The 17,359-nt window shown below is 40.8% G+C and overlaps 1 protein-coding gene across 10 annotated transcripts in view; it reads right to left on the bottom strand.

Annotated features, from left to right (window-relative positions):
* Nucleotides 1–17,359, bottom strand: part of usp54b (ubiquitin specific peptidase 54b) — a 114,114-nt gene that overhangs the window by 59,010 nt on the left and 37,745 nt on the right. For all 10 annotated transcript variants that reach the window (XM_058406556.1, XM_058406554.1, XM_058406550.1 and 7 more), the window contains exon 2: nucleotides 13,416–14,096. In XM_058406556.1, coding sequence (XP_058262539.1) covers nucleotides 13,416–13,562 — 147 coding nt within the window. In that variant the 5' untranslated portion in view covers nucleotides 13,563–14,096. The remainder of the gene's footprint in view (nucleotides 1–13,415; nucleotides 14,097–17,359) is intronic.

The following is a 17,359-nucleotide window of genomic DNA, read 5'->3' as shown; positions in this document are numbered from 1 at the left end:
CTGCCAAGCAGACATGTGTTCCTCGATCTGATCCAATCTAAATCCAGCACCTTGCCCAACTAGCCCCGTGTAGCAGAATTTCATTGTTTACATGGCACTGCAGAGTCACACTAGTGCCCAGTGCTATCACTGGGATTGGTGCTGTGGGACAAGATAGCAGCTGGGGAAAAACCCAGTGCTGTTCTCCACCGAAGAGTCATTTCATTTAGACTGCTCAGGTCGGTTTAACCTATTCCACATGTTTCAACTGAACCGATCTACCAGTCAGATTATTAACAGGACATTAGACTGAATGTAAATCCATCCCTGCTACTTATACATGAAAATATCAGTGTCTCAAACTGACACCTCTGGTTTCTCTGGATTGCAAAAATCTGGGATGTCATAACTAGCAAAGAGTTCACATGGAAAAAGGTACTTTCCATAGCCGTCACTCAAAGCGTCTGTGAGGGGTTAAAATAAATAAGTGCCGAAATCCCCCTGACTGGGCTAAATAAAACGAGAGGTTATGTAAGGAATCTCACTCTGTTTCTTTCTCTTTCCCATTCTCAACACCACTTTATCTCTATCAGTGGATGAAATGATCTCCAAGTCTGCGCCTGGAGTCAGATTTTAGTCGCATACTAGAACACTGCAGCAAACATTACATCTCTACCTTAGCCACACAACCGAACGTTCGCTCGGAAACGCACATACACTCGCATAAAAAGACAAAAACCCAGAGCAGTGCCAGAGCATTCTGCTCTCCGCTGCGCTGTTCTCAGCTATTTTTCCCTCAAGCTCTGGCAGCAGCATTAGTGGATTGCCGAGCAGATTTGCCATTAATGTCTATAAATTCTCAGTGGTTCTACTGCACTGGCCTGGTTTAGTCTCATAGAAACAGTTCAACAAAACACTCAGATCAGAGCAAGACCACGTCCAAAATCAAGACGCAAAGAAAGATGCGGAACGTAAAGAAATTGATGCAAGGGCATTAAAGTCAAATTAAACACAAAACTTGCTACTGTGCAAGTGTTCACTGGACCGTGTAAACGCCCACATGTCGTCATCCTTCCCTTAGCAGAAAAAAAAAACTTTAAGATGAATTGTATAGCTCTGGACGGAAGGCATGAGTTAAACAGGACTCGGGATGAAGACCATGGAGGATGGATTATAGATTCCGTCCTGGTGCTGCCGTTTGCCCTTTTCTCCCACCTTCTTTATTTTATTTACAATGCACCGTAAATGAACAATGAAGTGAGGGAGCAAAGGGAGGGAGGAGTGGCAGTTGGCACATAGGGCATAAGGACACGGAGAAAGAGGAAGAGAGAAAAGAGGGAGTTAGGTCTAGGCTCCTTTTTACACTTACAGAAAGAGATTAATGAGCTCATGAGTACAATTGCAGTGGTTAGAAAAGGACACACATACATGTTTGGCTTACTATCCTTGTGAGGACCTTCCACTGACATCATTATTAATGCAATTAATTAATACTATGCCTCTACATCAATCTAACCCTAACCTTAAACTCAATATCTGAAAAAAATAACTATTTGTAAATAAAATCTTCTGACTTTCTTCCTCATGGGGACCAAACAAATGTCCCCAGAAGGTCAAACCTGTCAGAAATCCTTATATTGTGGGAAAATATAGACACCCTCCCAACACACACACACACACACACAGGAAACGGTCGAGCACTGAAATAAAATGCGGCACTTAGATGCAATGACGTCACGTTACATCCTACATAGTGAACGCATGCAGCGAACAAGACGCGGGCAAGACGTGAAAGATAATAAACTTCTCACAGTGAATTTTGAAAAGTTGAAGGTGACTACATGTGTATGAGTTTTAGCAGAAGATGTTACGTCTACAGCATCGGAGAAAAAAACACATACAAACCGAAGAACATTCCTTTATTATTTTTTATCTTTTTCGTCTCTCTTTTGTTCTTTTTTAATGCCATTCTGGTTTCTCTTCCAAATGCTGTTGAGACAGTACAAAAAAATTTTATAATACCTTCCAGAGGTTAAATCACCGATTACATGACAACATTTTAGACAGAGTACACTGTAAATAGTGTTAGCTGCATGATATTTATTTTGTAGTTGTATGCACGAGTAAGGTTAACAGTCACGTCTGTGGAGGTACGCAATCACGATCATCCTCATCGTCTCATTAATATTTCAATACATGGGAAATCAGACATTTTAGGTAATATAAATGCAAATGATTGTCATTCAGTCCTAATAGAGATTCACACAACTACAATAAGAAGGGCCAAGTGGCAATAAAGGGTGCGTGTGTGTGTGTCTGTGTGTGTGTCTGTGTGTGTGTGCATGTGTCTGTGTGTGTGTGCGTGTGTCTGTGTGTGTGTGCGTTCCATGTGGGCAGGCTGTGATGACTCAGAGTGACGGACGCACCCATTCGTTGTGCGTCAGTGGCCGATACATCATGAACGGCTCCTCAAGGAGAAGTGAGGTTGCAACATTATGCACACTGCAAGCTCTCTGCATCAGTGCAAGACCTACGCCACTCTATTTCCACCCCCACTCACAGATACACACACACACACACACGCACACATACACGAAAACAATGTGTAACTAATAAAATGCTTTTCCTACAGCACAATCAAATTGCAACCCAGCACTTTTCCTAAAGTGGGCTAAATGCAATTTGGGTAAATGTGACTAGTTAGTAAAAGATGAAAAAAAAAAAAAAATCAATTAATGAATTCATCAAAAAAAATTCCCTGAGATCCACAGGCTGGCGTTGTTCATTCATGTAACTCGATCTGGAGGGAGAAAGGAGTCAGTCGTCATTAATAGCTGTTCGCTGGACTGCTTCCAGACTGGAGTAAGTAATGCTTCAGCACAGGAGCAGGAGACTAATAGAGAGCTAAGAAATAACTCAGGAGGAAGACGATGAGGGAGAGATGAAGAGGGAGCTCACTTTACCCATCTGTGTAGGAGCGTCTCTGAGCATCTGCTTCCAGAGCTCTCTCCTGGCCACGCTTTCATTTGCTCTTCCTCAGGCCTGGGGTAGTAATTAACATGATGGACGTTCTATTGAGCCTGTGTCGGTGTGTGTGTGTGTGTGTGTCTGTGTGACTATGTGTGCATGGCTCATTTAGTGGGAGTTGTGAGAAGTTCTAATTAAACCTATTATGTATTGGGGGATGTCAAGCTCAAGCTCTCACGCCCTTTCCTCTCACCTATGCTCTTTCTTTAGCGCCGCAGTAATACCTGTCCTCTGTTAACATACTGTAAAACCTGCACCGTATTTATTCGCGTCCTGTTTGTAAAAGGTTTTTGTAAAAGGTCTGCTTTGTGTAAGATACTAAATATAGAGGGTGATTAATATGTGAGCCGGCTCTTATACGTTTTCGTTAATAATTAATATTATCTCTGAAATATGTATTGGGACTGATGAGGATGGTGGAGGATTCATAACCCCATTAGACATCCTCATATTTTACCAAAGCATTGTGACTGACAGCTTGTGACCCAGTTTATCTCAGTGGGAGAAAAAAAGAAAAAAAAAACAGATCACTTGCGACACTCCTCTCTCTCTCTCTCTCTCTCTCTCTCTTACTTTTTCTCCTTTCAAGGCAGTAAGGGCTACCTTTCTGAGAGAATAACTTTTTCTTCATCCCTCTATCTGAGCGATAGAGAACGATCCACTCAGAGCACAAGTACAAAAAAACATCAAAACGCCAAGTTAGGTGTCTCAGCATTATGAGAGTCCCAGTAGCATTGATCCTAAACACAAGGACAGTCCAAACACAGTGGACATCTTCTCTTTTTCACCATCGCTCTCCCTTTTATCTCATCTTCCTTTAATCCTCTAATCTCTCTCCTGCTTCTGCTAGTGTTGCTCCATTCTGGGCCCTTAGGCAGTTTTCATGTCTTTGTTGTACTGGTTCATTTTTTTGTTCAATAGAAGCATAAAACTTGATCGCTCTCTTTCAAGAAGCACATCAATCTCTTCTAACAACGCTGCTTTTCAATTTTAATAATGCCTTTCGATATGACAAGAAGGATATTTCAGCATGGTGACAGTCAACCCATCATCACACCGGCCTCTGGAGAACTGCAAACTTGGCAGAGAATTTGGACCACCTTAACAGGGTGTGCAGGGGTTTCTGGGTAAATAAGCAGGACTAGAAGACTTTTAAATGTATGGGTCAGTGTTTGTGAAAGGAGAGGCCACTGAGCTGATTGGTTGTGGCATCTCCGCAGGGTCAAACAGAGTTCAGACTGAGAAGGTAGCAGAACAGATAGAAGAAAGAAAAATACACTATATGGCCAAAGGTTTATGGAAACCTGGTCACCACACATGACATGAGCTTGTTGGACATCCTGTTCTAAAAGCAGGCATTAATATGGAGTCTGTATGCTGTCGTATTTACATTAATCTTCACTGGAAATAAAGGGTGATGAGTATTAACAATCCATGGTTAAGGATCTTGGTTAGTTTTTAAAAGGTCTGGGGTTCAAGCCTCAGCATCAACAAGCTGCCACTGGTGGGTGTGTTGCATATAATGTTTCCTGGTTCTACATGGTCATGATCTGGCACAAGAAGTGCTTGTAACCACAGAAATGATTAGTGGTAAAGTACACAGATCAGGCATAACATTATGAGCACTGACAGGTGAAGTGAATAACACTGATGATCTCCTCATCATGGCACCTGTTAGTGGGTGGGATATATTAGGCAGCAAGTGAACATTTGGTCCTCAAAGTTGATGTGTTAGAAGCAGGAAAAATTGTGATGGCTAGACGACTGGATCAGAGCATCTCCAAAACCACAGCTCTTGTGGGGTGTTCCCGGTCTGCAGTGGTCAGTACTTATATGTCTGTACTGTATACCTGACATAAAGAATTCTATGAATGACAAAGTGACTTCAAATAAATAAATAAATCAAGAGTTAGAAATGAGCAAAAATGTTCACTTGCTGCCTAATATATCCCACCCACTAACAGGTGCCATGATGAGGAGATAATCAGTGTTATTCACTTCACCTGTCAGTAGTCATAATGTTACGGCTGATCGGTGTATAATACACATATAGTCACAGAGTGGTGCAGCGAGTAGCGTTTCTGCCTCACAGCTCCATCACTGACTCCATCCTAAGCTCCAGTTAATATCAGTGTGAGGTTTAACATATGCCTGCGTGGGTATGTTCCGGGTTCTCTGTTGTTCAATCACATCACAAAAAGATTTTTTGTTCACATTCGACTCGTCTCTAGATTTACTCAGTACACTAAATTGCCCTGGGATATAGAAAATATGTAAAGATCTTTCCAAATAATGAAATGAAAAGTTTGTGTATAACAAATAAATAGAGTGTAAAAAGCTAGAGGAAAAAAATCACTACTTGGCATGACCAACCTTTTTCTTTTAAATCTGCATCAGTTCTCTCGGGTTTATACAGCCATCCAGTTTTATAAGAAAATTCTCTTTTCCTAGCAGCAAATTTTTCTCTTTTTCGAAATATTTAGATATTATATCTCGTATCTTCATATATATATATTTATATATATGTGTGTGTATGTAATTGGATAAATGTATAAAAAAGTACTGACTATTTTTTTCCCTTACTATTAAACTAATGTTTTCTCTGTTTTTTACAAAATCTCCTTATACAACATTTCATATTGAAATGAATTCCATGTGTCTAGCCCTGACCTACAGTGTGAATGAAGTGCAGAATTAACAGCCTGCACTACACAATGCCATAATAACATCAACATACTGAAGGTCAAAGCAGAAAGAAGCACAAACATACACACACACACACACACACACACACAAACGCACAAATACATGTACGCATAGACACACACGATCAAACATGCACACCCACAGATACACGCACAAACACACACACACAAACGCACAAATACATGTACACATAGACATACGATCAAACATGCACACCCACAGATACACGCACAAACACACACACACACACACAAACGCACAAATACATGTACGCATAGACACACGATCAAACATGCACACCCACAGATACACGCACAAACACACACACACACACACAAACGCACAAATACATGTACGCATAGACACACGATCAAACATGCACACCCACAGATACACGCACAAACACACACACACACACAAAATCAAAGGCACAAACACATATACGTATAGACACATACACGCACAAACGTGCGCAGACACACACGCGCACACACACATGCACGCACACACACATACAAACACATGCACACACACAATGCGTGCACACACACATGCGCACACACACACACACACATGCGCACACACACACACACACACACACACACATGCGCGCACACACACATACAAACACGTGCACACACACAATGCGTGCACACACACATGCGCACACACACACACACACACACATACACAAACAAATGTGCACATACACACATGCACAAACATGCACACGCACACACACAAAAACACGCACAAACACATGTGCACACAAACACACACACACAAACAGCCACACACAAACACACACACACACACAAACACACACACACAAACAGCCACACACAAACACACACACACACACAAACACACACACACAAACAGCCACACACAAACAGCCACACACAAACACAAGCACACACAGACACACACACACACACACAAACAAACAAACATATACACAAACAAATGTGCACACATACACATGCACAAACACATGTATGCACACAAACAGCTACACACACACACACACACACACACACACACGGGTAACAGTAACACCTCTTTGGCATGCAGTGGTCAGTAGCGGACTTCAGTGTGTACCTGCTGAACAGTGATAGCTGAGGCTTTCCTTCTTCCTGCACCACATTTCAGTAAGTTCTGTAAATGAGATAAACACCTGAGAAAATTCACCAAGCTAATGTGTGGCTCTGGATCTGTTATCCGAGCGCTTCTCCCCCAGCCGCAGCTTGTTCATGTTGATCTAACGCACACTGCACGAGAAACAATTAGACACTAAATATAACTCTGATGTAAATGATTCAGTTTCAGTCGTGTCTTAAGGCAGTGACACTGAGCTGCGCTCCTTTCTGCTTTATGGTGATGAACATGTGGCTGCAGCTGTTCTCACACCGTCTTCATACTTTAATGAAGGAATTTTACACACACACACACACACAAACATGCACACACACAAACATAGACACATGTACACACACCCACACAGAAACATGCATACACATAAACACACACACAAACACACATGCACACGAACATGCACAAAGACACACAAACAAACATGCACATACAAACACGTGTGTACACAAGCAACAAAACAAACACGCAACAAAACACACACACACATACACGTAGTCACTAACACACCCCTGGTATGATGTGCTGCAGTGTTTACAGTGACAGTACACACAGTCTCTCACTGTCTTCACCTCAATGAGCAGATTTCATTAAGAAGCTTCTCTCTGTTCACTGCACTGGAATATACTGACGAATATACATATTACATTTCACTTATTTTACACGGGAGTTCACTCCCTCAACCGTGACAGAAAAACTCAGGTATGAAGACTTTTCTTCTGAAACTGAATCATTTCTCCACACGGTATTTCCACGGTCACATGATCAAAACTCCACTTTTCTGGAGATTTGCAGCTCTTCTTGTTTGTAGCAAAATCACTGCGGTGTCAAGTTTCATATTTTAACCAATATACCCACTCAACTGCATTCCCCTGAAGAGATATGATAATAAAAATCCATTTTTTTATAGTTTCGAGTGACTTGAATGTAGAATTATTAAACATACTTTCATTTGGCGCTTAATAAAACACGCGGCAAATCGCATTGAAAAAGAGAAACATGTCATGAAGGCCACTTCCTGTAAATCTGCACAAGTCATGAATCCTCAATGCCAATCTCATTAATAAACAATCAGAGCACAATATCCCTTACTGACCTTTTCATTTATAGGTAGAAACATTTAGTGCTCTCTAAACCTGAAGAGCCTCAGTCCGATGTAATTAAACCCATAAAACATGTCTCGATTATCAAACATGTCTATGTACTGAATAGTTTAATCCCACCAGCAGGTTCATCTGAAAAACAAAGCAAAGTTTGCATGAAATATTGGTCATGTGAAAGCACCAGGAAGTGCAGCATGGTACCAAACCCAAAAGGTAGAGTTTGCTCGGCTGCACTGGAAGGAACTGTGCTGTGATTCGTGTGATTGTGAACACACCTCGTACTCGGGTCTGCACTTGTTCAGGAAGTAAAGTAACCTATGAATGTGTCTTAGCCGATGACAACATCGTTCCGTTCCACAACAAATGTGTATCATGAGTGTCAGGGGGACATTGTAGAACATGCAATCCTCCCATTTTGTTGGGGCTTGAACCCCAATCTTCCGATCAACAACCAAGCCTTAACCACTTGCGCCACCAGTGCCCCAATATTGTTGTGTTCTCTATACCTTTTTTTGTGATAACACAAAAGCGCTGATGTTCAAGGGAATTAAGTCGGTCTGAAACCAGAACAAAAATGCCTTGGAGCTAGGAACAATCACACCCGGATCCCGACCCTAGAAAACATGGCCAGTGTGAACGCCACCTTAATTCGAATGCAAATACAATTCGATTTCGTAAAAATCCAACATGACCTGAGCGTGTAGTTTTAATACCCTGAATAAATTCTCATGCTTTCACCTGAACTGATTACTGAACCCACATCATCTCTGTGCTGTGATTTACCTGCAAAATGTTAATTTAATACTATAGTTAAAGTTCAGTGGCGACATCCTCACGAGATTTCATAATGTAATTGATTTATGCCCACACTAGTTGAAGGGAGCGTGCTCACGCTACATAATTCAAGCTAGTAATTAGAAACTTGTTTAAATGAAGCCATGAAATTACATTTTAATGAGAAATTTAATATATTTATGCAAACTATACTTGGTCTCTTAATTCGAACTGGCTGGCTACTTTGTTCAGTGTATCTGCAAGAAAAAAGTTTCTTAGTATAAAGTGAACAGAAAGCAAATTAGCTGCACTTTTCTGAGAGCTTCATTTAGGAAGAAAATGTAAATCCACTTGGAGGATTAAAATAAATCGTTGTCCCTCGTTAGTTTTTAATTGCCCTGCCACCTTCCATGCATTTCCAGGTAGGTCCAGGTATTTCTGCCTCTCTAATTTCCAGGTAATTCCATCATTATTGTATAAGCTTCTGGTGTATGAGGAGACATCTGAAAAATGGCCTTTTAAGTACTGCAATCATCATAAAATTTGGATTTGATCAAGCTGGCTCGCACAGGGAGGAGATTAATGAAGGCAGAGGGACGGGGTTATCCAGTCCAGAAGAGAATGAGCCGAGGCCTGGAAAAAACCGAGAGGGACAATTACTTGTTATGGTGAAGGACAGAGGCTTCTTATTCAAATGAGCTGTGATAAGACTTAATGTGCGCACCGCCTTATTGCTCTTCTCCTAATGACTAAAATCACACTGATCACCCCAAACAGGTGCACAGACAGACAGGGAAGACAGGCAGATCACTGTAAAACACCACTAATTGGCAAGTAGGAAAAAAAAGTCGTAGCTGATGGTGAAGGATGATTCAGACTAAACATATGTTGCATCCTGACTGCCCATCTACCAATTATTTCAAACGAGCTGACGGCATGTTTTTTGCAAAGTAATCAGCTTGACTCCAGTAAATATCCCAAGCGCATTTCTGAAGAGTCTGTCCACACAAGCTGTTCTTCACAGAAATGTATAATTAATAACACACGGCACTGAGGTGAAGCAGGGACACGGCAAAGCCAAGCTTGTCTATTTGGTTTAAAAATTGTAAATGAAAAAAAATAAACATTTTCTTGCTATATTAAGAGCTAATTGTGTTACTTAAGAAGCTGTGAAGAAATTGAGTAGAAATGGAGATATGGTGTAAATGCCACACAGAGCTATCATATGGTTACAGACACCGGTTCCATGCCTGAGGTTTTCTGCTCTCTCCACACATCTTATTTAAAGCACATGTAGTCGGCTCACCTCATCCAAACCACATTTTAATTCAATTTCCTGTTTTGGTAAAGGAGGCCCTGTTAGTATCACGTGGCCTTTTGTAGAAGCTGTGCAAAATGCCTTGTCCTCCTTCTGGTTTCCTATCAGGAATGCAAAGGACACTAGGGAGCACAGACCAAAATGAGCAAAATATCACACATATACAGGTGCTTAATAACCTACAATGCAGCAAAAGGCCACCTAAATCCCATTTTAGTTCAATCTCCAGCTCAGCCTCCCAAAGGAGTACCAAACGGATCGAAATTCATTTGTATTTGCCTTTAGCTATTAATACACCCCTATTGTGAGACGAGGGAGCGAACCTTTGCTCCTACACCTGGTCTGTTTAAAGATTCGGGAAACAAAAGCATCACTACTAATCACAGTTCACGCTTCCATGTTCACTCGTGTCTTTATGTCTGAAGAAGTGTACATAGAGCTGAATGAAGAAAGTATGCGCTACCAGTTAACATGACCATCCCAAAAAATGTGCCATCACCGTCCAGTGTGAAGAGCCTTACACTGTTAGTCCTGCAGAACCTGTGTAGGGTTAAAACAATCACCCCCTCGACCACCAACAAAAATAACACCTCCACCACCAACAGCAACACCTCCACCTCCAGATCCACCACCAACAACATCAACAACAATAACATCTCCACCACCAACAACATCAACAGCTTCAGCACCACCATCAACAACAACAGCACCTCCATCACCACTATCAACAGCACCTCTAACAAAAACTCCACCTCCAACAACATCAACAACAGTAACAACAACACCTCCACCTCCAACAAAAACAACAGCTTCACCTCCACCACCAACAACATCAACAGCAATAACATACCCACTATCAAAAACAACATCTTCAGCAGAACCTCCACCAAAACTTTCAACATCTACACCTCCAACACCTCCACCACCAACATCAACGACAACAATAACACCTCCACTATCAACAATAACACCTCCACCAACAACACCTCCAATATCAACAACACCACCTCCACCAACAAAAACACCTCTACTATCAACAACAACAACACCAACAATACCTCCACCCCCAACAACAACAACACCTCCACCACCAACACCTCCAACAACAATAACACCTCCATTATCAACAATAACACCTCCACCACCAACACTTCCACTATTAACAACACCACCAACAAAACAATACCTGCACCTCCAACAACAACACCTCCACTATCAACACCTCCACCACAAACAATAACACCTCCACCATTACCACCAACAACAACAATTTCACCCCCAACAACAACAACAGTTGTTTCACTGATTTCATTTATAACAACAGTTTCATTTATATAGCGGATTTCTAACACTCAAGATTGCTATACACAGACATAACAAAAAGCCCTAGGAAAAGAACGAGTACAAAAAGCAAAGCAAAAGGTGTTCGAAGAACGGTTTAAAATTGACTCTTTAAATAGGAGAAGAAAGTGTCCAGTAGTCTCTAAGCTCCTGGGGTCAGTCTTGTTTTAATGACCAGCAGCAGCCCAGTACTGGTGGACCTCAGAGTCTGCGCTGAGGTGCAGGGCAGCAGGAGCTCAGAGACACAGCAGGGCAAGGCTAGTTAGTGCTTTGTAAGTGAGAGGAAGGAGATTTTCTGTGAAATGGGCAACCGGTGTAGCTGTTGTGTAATGTGTGCTGAACGCTGGGTATGGGTAATATATTGAAGTGTGAGGTTATGATAGCTTGATCTGGGATTTCAGCCTCTTTCAATCGAATTAATCCAAGTCAAGCAGTGCTGTGGAGCACATAAAAAGCTGTTTTTAAATATTATCAAAGTATATACTGCATACTGATTGAAAATACATACAGTATAGGCTTAAAACCTACAGAGCCTTTAAATGTATACTTGTTTACCAGAGAAAGAGGCTGACGCATGCACATTTGGGGGTGTTTCCCTTGTCTCTCCTTCTGTCCTTCACTTGTTTTATTTCGTGGTTATGCTGCATTGAGTGCTCACTGTGCTTGTAGAGTGTGGATCACAGCGCTGACAGGCTGGAGCACAGACGGATGTTTAATTCATGGTCAGACAGACGCCTAGGCAAGACACTGAATGGTGTAAGAGGGAAGAGCCTACAGGAAGGACCCAGATAATTGTATGCTATGCTAAACATGCTAAGAATGAGAAGCAGTGACAGCACACTTTCTGCACAGTGAGGCAGAGAGACGGGTGACGAATCAGCTCATCATCTTCGGGATGAACTCTGCGGGAGCTCGTTCATCTCGCCACGTTAAATGATGATCTGTGATGGTGTGTGAAAATGACATGCTTACGGTATATTCTATAGTCATAAAGAAGAAGCTAGAGGTGCTATTGCATCAGTGCAGTGCAGCTTCTTGAATCAAAAATATATCATATTTATACACAAAACCTAAAGAGAACTTGAGATACATGATATGTATTATGACTTGGCTACAGCTTATTGCTTCTTACTGCCTAATTTGTGCATTGTTCATTGAATTAATTACATTATTATTTTAAATCCTAAAGTAGATTTAGAGTCATTTTACCTTGTGTTTTCATCTTTCCACAGCTTTAATTCCCCCTCTTTAATTCAGTCCCACATTATTTTCAGTGCTTTTGCGTTCCAGTCATCATGACGCTGGCAATTAAGCTGCTTGTTTCTGATACGCTGTTGGTTTGCTGCTGAGGGTTCTGCCATGCTTCCTGATTCACAGGCTTTCTTTTTCACCTGCTTGTTAACTATTTTCCTGTCGTAGTGCTGATGCACACATAGGCACACCACCATCGGAGTGTTTGGCTGTCGTTTTTAATTGGACGGAGGGGTATGAACGTTTGTAGCTGCTCAATGCCTCGTAGCTTCTGCTGTTGTCATGACTTCTGTCGCTAGTTTGTTATAATATACACAAATAGTAACTGCAGGGAATGGGCAGGATTAGTCGAGAAAGTCTACAAGAAAAGGTGGGATTAGCGGGAAAACGTTCTTCAGAAGTGGACAGGAAAAAATATTTCCCACACACACCTTTATTTATATATATAAAGATCGCATGGCATCATCGCAAGATATTATGTTAACCTGCCTCTGTACTCTACTTTGACACGACTCGCATCCTTGTGGTCAGTGAGCTAACATTATCTGTGCTTATGTAGTATTTATGAATGGATTAAAGTCATGTTACTGTGTTGTTTCACTCTGGTGCTCTTTCTGCTACAGGAAAACCAACCCCCACCCACCAACTAAAACCCCACGTATCATCTAAGCCATAAATTAAACCAGCAAAACCCTAGCGTAGGGCGAGTATGATTTGTGAATCGTATTATTTAAATGTCTGAGAGTGAAGTTACTCAGTCCTACCTGCAGTGCGCTGTTGAGGAAGCAGCTGTTCTGGCCCGGTTCGTTGCTCAGGCCTTTGCTGGGGGCGATGGAGTTCATGGTGCGCGGACTAGAAATGCTCTGCAGCCCGCTGCTGCCAGACGCAAAGTAGTTCCGCTTCCACGACATGGATGCCGCCCCGCTCCCTTCTCCAGTCACCACAAAGGCTGCTTCCTTCTCCAGCCAATCACGCAGGAGGAGGAAGGCATCCTGGGCGAGTGTATGTGATGCAAGTGTGCGATTTTATGGAAGTGTATGGGTGTGAGACAGAAACAGACAGGTTGGGATGTTGATGTGGACGTGCTCCTATGTCACTCCCATGTGAGGGCGGTGTGTGGGTCTAGAGCAGCGTTGTGTTTAGCTCAGAGAGTACTGGAGTCAGTAACAGGTGGGCAGAGTTCGATGATGTTTCTCCTTCTGCTGTTAGGAGGAAGGACGCTACAGAGGCTTTGTCCCAATTCGTATAAAGTGGAAAAGTTAGGTAAACTGCAACAAATGGCTTTGACTTTTTGAAAGACCTTCCTAAATTGTGTGCGTGCCTCTATCTTGGTGCTGTTGTTTGACTTTCCAGGAGAGCACTTTTTCCATTAGCCAAGCCTGCGTACTCTTTAGCCCCGTCTCACCATCTAGTCTTGTGGCCAAAATCTCTTATCTCTGCTCAGCCTGTACAGAGAGAGAAAAAGACAAGGAAAAGACAATAAGTCCACAGCACTCTCCTTAAATAAAACTGCAGATAAGTTTGGAAACAATGTGTGCGGAACAAAACCATGGATTTTTATCATCTTGGATTCTCATGGGTTCTCTCTCACCATCCGCTACCTTTCCTCATCATCAGCACAGCAGGATCCCGGCTATGGCTACACGATTAATTGTATTATAATGGCGAATATAATTTTTGCCTTCCTCGATCAATTAGTGAAATAGAGTCGGCTGCAATATCAGTGAGCTTAGCTTAAGTTAGATAATTGCTTTTTATTGACTCTGGTACATTAAATCATGAGCTCCCCGTTAATATGTTTTAAATGTCTGACCAAACAGCATGCTCTGACCAGTCACTGCCTCTGAAACACGACATGCAGACAAAGTGCTTCAAACTAACAATATTTATGCTTGGGAAAAAAATTCTAAATCAAATACATTTTTTAGTTTATTCTTGCCTGAGGTTTCACAGGTACAATGAAATCTGTGTCATGTATCATCATGGGGAAAACCTTAGATCTTTCAACACAAGATATTTACACAAGTAAATAAAATAACAACTCTTTAACAACCCTGGTAAACAGAACAGAATTCATACATATTTTACCTTGAAATCAACCTGATTGAACAAACACATACCATATATTTAACATCTTGTTTCCATAGAAAAGAAGGTATGTTTTTGCTGAATGGTAAAAGGTTTTATATCCTAAATTGAAATATACATATGAGCAAAATACGTAATTTTGACAGATTAATACCATTGATTTTAAGGCAATTACTTGCTTATGAAGTTATGGTATTTTACCATTAATTTCACAATGTGTGTTTTTTACATATTAGGACAGTAGAAAGTAAAGCCACATTCTGTTTCTTTATTTAGGGTTATTTTATGTATGTACTATGGTGATATTTTGGATTTTATAGTCTTTTACTGTTGCTATTTGACAGTTTTTTACTATAATTTTCACAAAAGATTTTACAGTGTAATATGTCAAACCTTGGGCTGCAACAGACGAAGTGTAATCTGAGGCTACTCAAACTAGACATTTGTGTCCATTTTATTTATTTATTTTTTAATTTTTTTTTAAAGAGGTGTGCCAATATTTCTGGAGCTGACTGTATTTAGTATTTAGAAACTAAGTTGAAATTGAAATTTGTATTCAGTCAATCTTCTGATTATTTAAAATTGTAAAATGCAAAACTTACAGCCTGTGTCATAATTATTGGCACAACCTTACAAAATAAATAACATTTAGTGGCCACGAAAACGCACCTGTGTTGATTTGGGTGGGTTTTTTTCCCCATAAGATCCATTTACAGCCAGAGTGAACATCCTAGCTGATGCAACCAGTACTGGAGCAAAATTTATGATGTCATCCATCTTCATAAAACCCCGAATAATCAATTATTCATCAAACTGTATCATTTATTATATAAGGTAAAACACAATGGGGTTTTGATATTGCACAGTCTGAAGGAGAAGGAGAAAATTACCGCAAGGCTGCAGAGTTCCTGCAGCCTGAGCTTACCTCATGTTTGGTCTAGAGTTTGTGTAGAGTGTGAAGGAGAGGGCAGCTCTTTAGATGCTCATGGGAAAAGTGAAGCATGTGAAGCAAAAGTGTGAGAGATATGAGGCAAGTGTTGCAGTACCTTACATACACAACTCTCCCCTCTCTCTCCTCTTACTTTTTGGGACACAGTGTTAACACATTGCTAACATGCGTGTACTCACTATACTCAATATTTATTTGACAATCAGATGTATTGAGAAATATGCAAAACTTACAGCGTAGTGAAAGAATGCTTTTTCACATGTTCCCTTTTAAGAAAGGTATCCATATAGCCTTTTTCTCAGCTGTAGTAGTAAAATGAACTAACTAACACATACTATAAAAAAAAAAACTGCCCTAGGGTCTAGGGTCTAATTCTTGAAGACATTTTCATGATCCACAATATATATCATACTTCAGTTATGGTTTTTCTAGCAAAGATTATTGCAAAAATCTTTGGAGCCATATCATGACCTAGGTCAGAGATTTTTCCACTTAAACTTGAGTCTTTAAAATGGAAGAAGAGGAATTTGGATCAAAAACTGCACCGGTACCTGACAATACCCATTAAAAATACACAGTAAAGTACATTACAATATTACAATATTAATCCCAGTTCTGCAGCTAGTATTTTACCGCACGGAACTCACTATGATCGCATGCTCATACATTGAACAAGGGTTCGAGACACTCCCCTTGAGATGTGACCACTAACCAATGATGGACTTACAGTTTACTAGTCAAAATTGGCAGGACATAAATTCACAAGAAAAAGGAACCACCCAAGATTCCACTGAGGTTTGTTTAATTATTGAATATTGACTAAACTGAAAATTTGTCCTGAAAAGAATCCTGATTAATCTTGATATATCTAAAGCACTGTATTAGGTCTTTGGCTTAAAGGGAAATAGATAACATGTAGAATAGAACAAATAACAAGTGCTTTGTGATTTATATTGATGAATACACTTGCATATGTTCATTATTAATGTCGCTTTAAAAAAGATAATTCTACATAAGGGTATATAAATTGGACCATTTAGAGTAAAGCTGTAAAGATACATTTTCCATAAATATAAAAGATACATAATAAAGATAAATAAAAACAAAAAACAGGTGTATGCGTCAGGTGTATCCTAGTAAAAAGAAAACACAGTTCAGTACCCTGTACACAGTGTAAAATGTGTGTAATGGTCCAAATGTATCAAGGGCACAAGCACTTCTAAGCGTTTAGCTGGAACGGAATCAAATACACGATGACGCTGTGAGCCCTCTGCTTTAAGGGCAAGTGTTCAAACAGGACGGAAGCCTTTAAAACTGTCGTATGGGTTCTACCAGGACACTATCTCACTCGCTTCAGGGTCACATGAAAACCAAGCTTTTATTTCCCCAGCATTCCCTCTATGTGGCATGTTGGACTAGTTATAAACACTCCCTGTCCATTAGCCAGTAAGGTCACATGCTGATTAAGCACAAATCAAGGCAGCCTATCATTACTGTGCCTCTGTGCTTTTACATTTGCATAGAGCACTGTACTATGGAGAAGGAAGTAGATTAACCCTGAGCAGACCTCTTCCTCCAGAACCGCAACTCTATCTGCATATTATATAAAGGAGTCTGAATGAGTGGTGCAAGCAGCCTCTTTAACAGGGCAACAATCAGCAGCAACCCTTC

The sequence above is a fragment of the Hemibagrus wyckioides genome, linkage group LG13 (assembly GCF_019097595.1).
Source record: "Hemibagrus wyckioides isolate EC202008001 linkage group LG13, SWU_Hwy_1.0, whole genome shotgun sequence".
NCBI classification, from domain to species: Eukaryota; Metazoa; Chordata; class Actinopteri; order Siluriformes; family Bagridae; genus Hemibagrus; species Hemibagrus wyckioides.
This window is presented reverse-complemented; position numbering and strand designations above follow the sequence as displayed.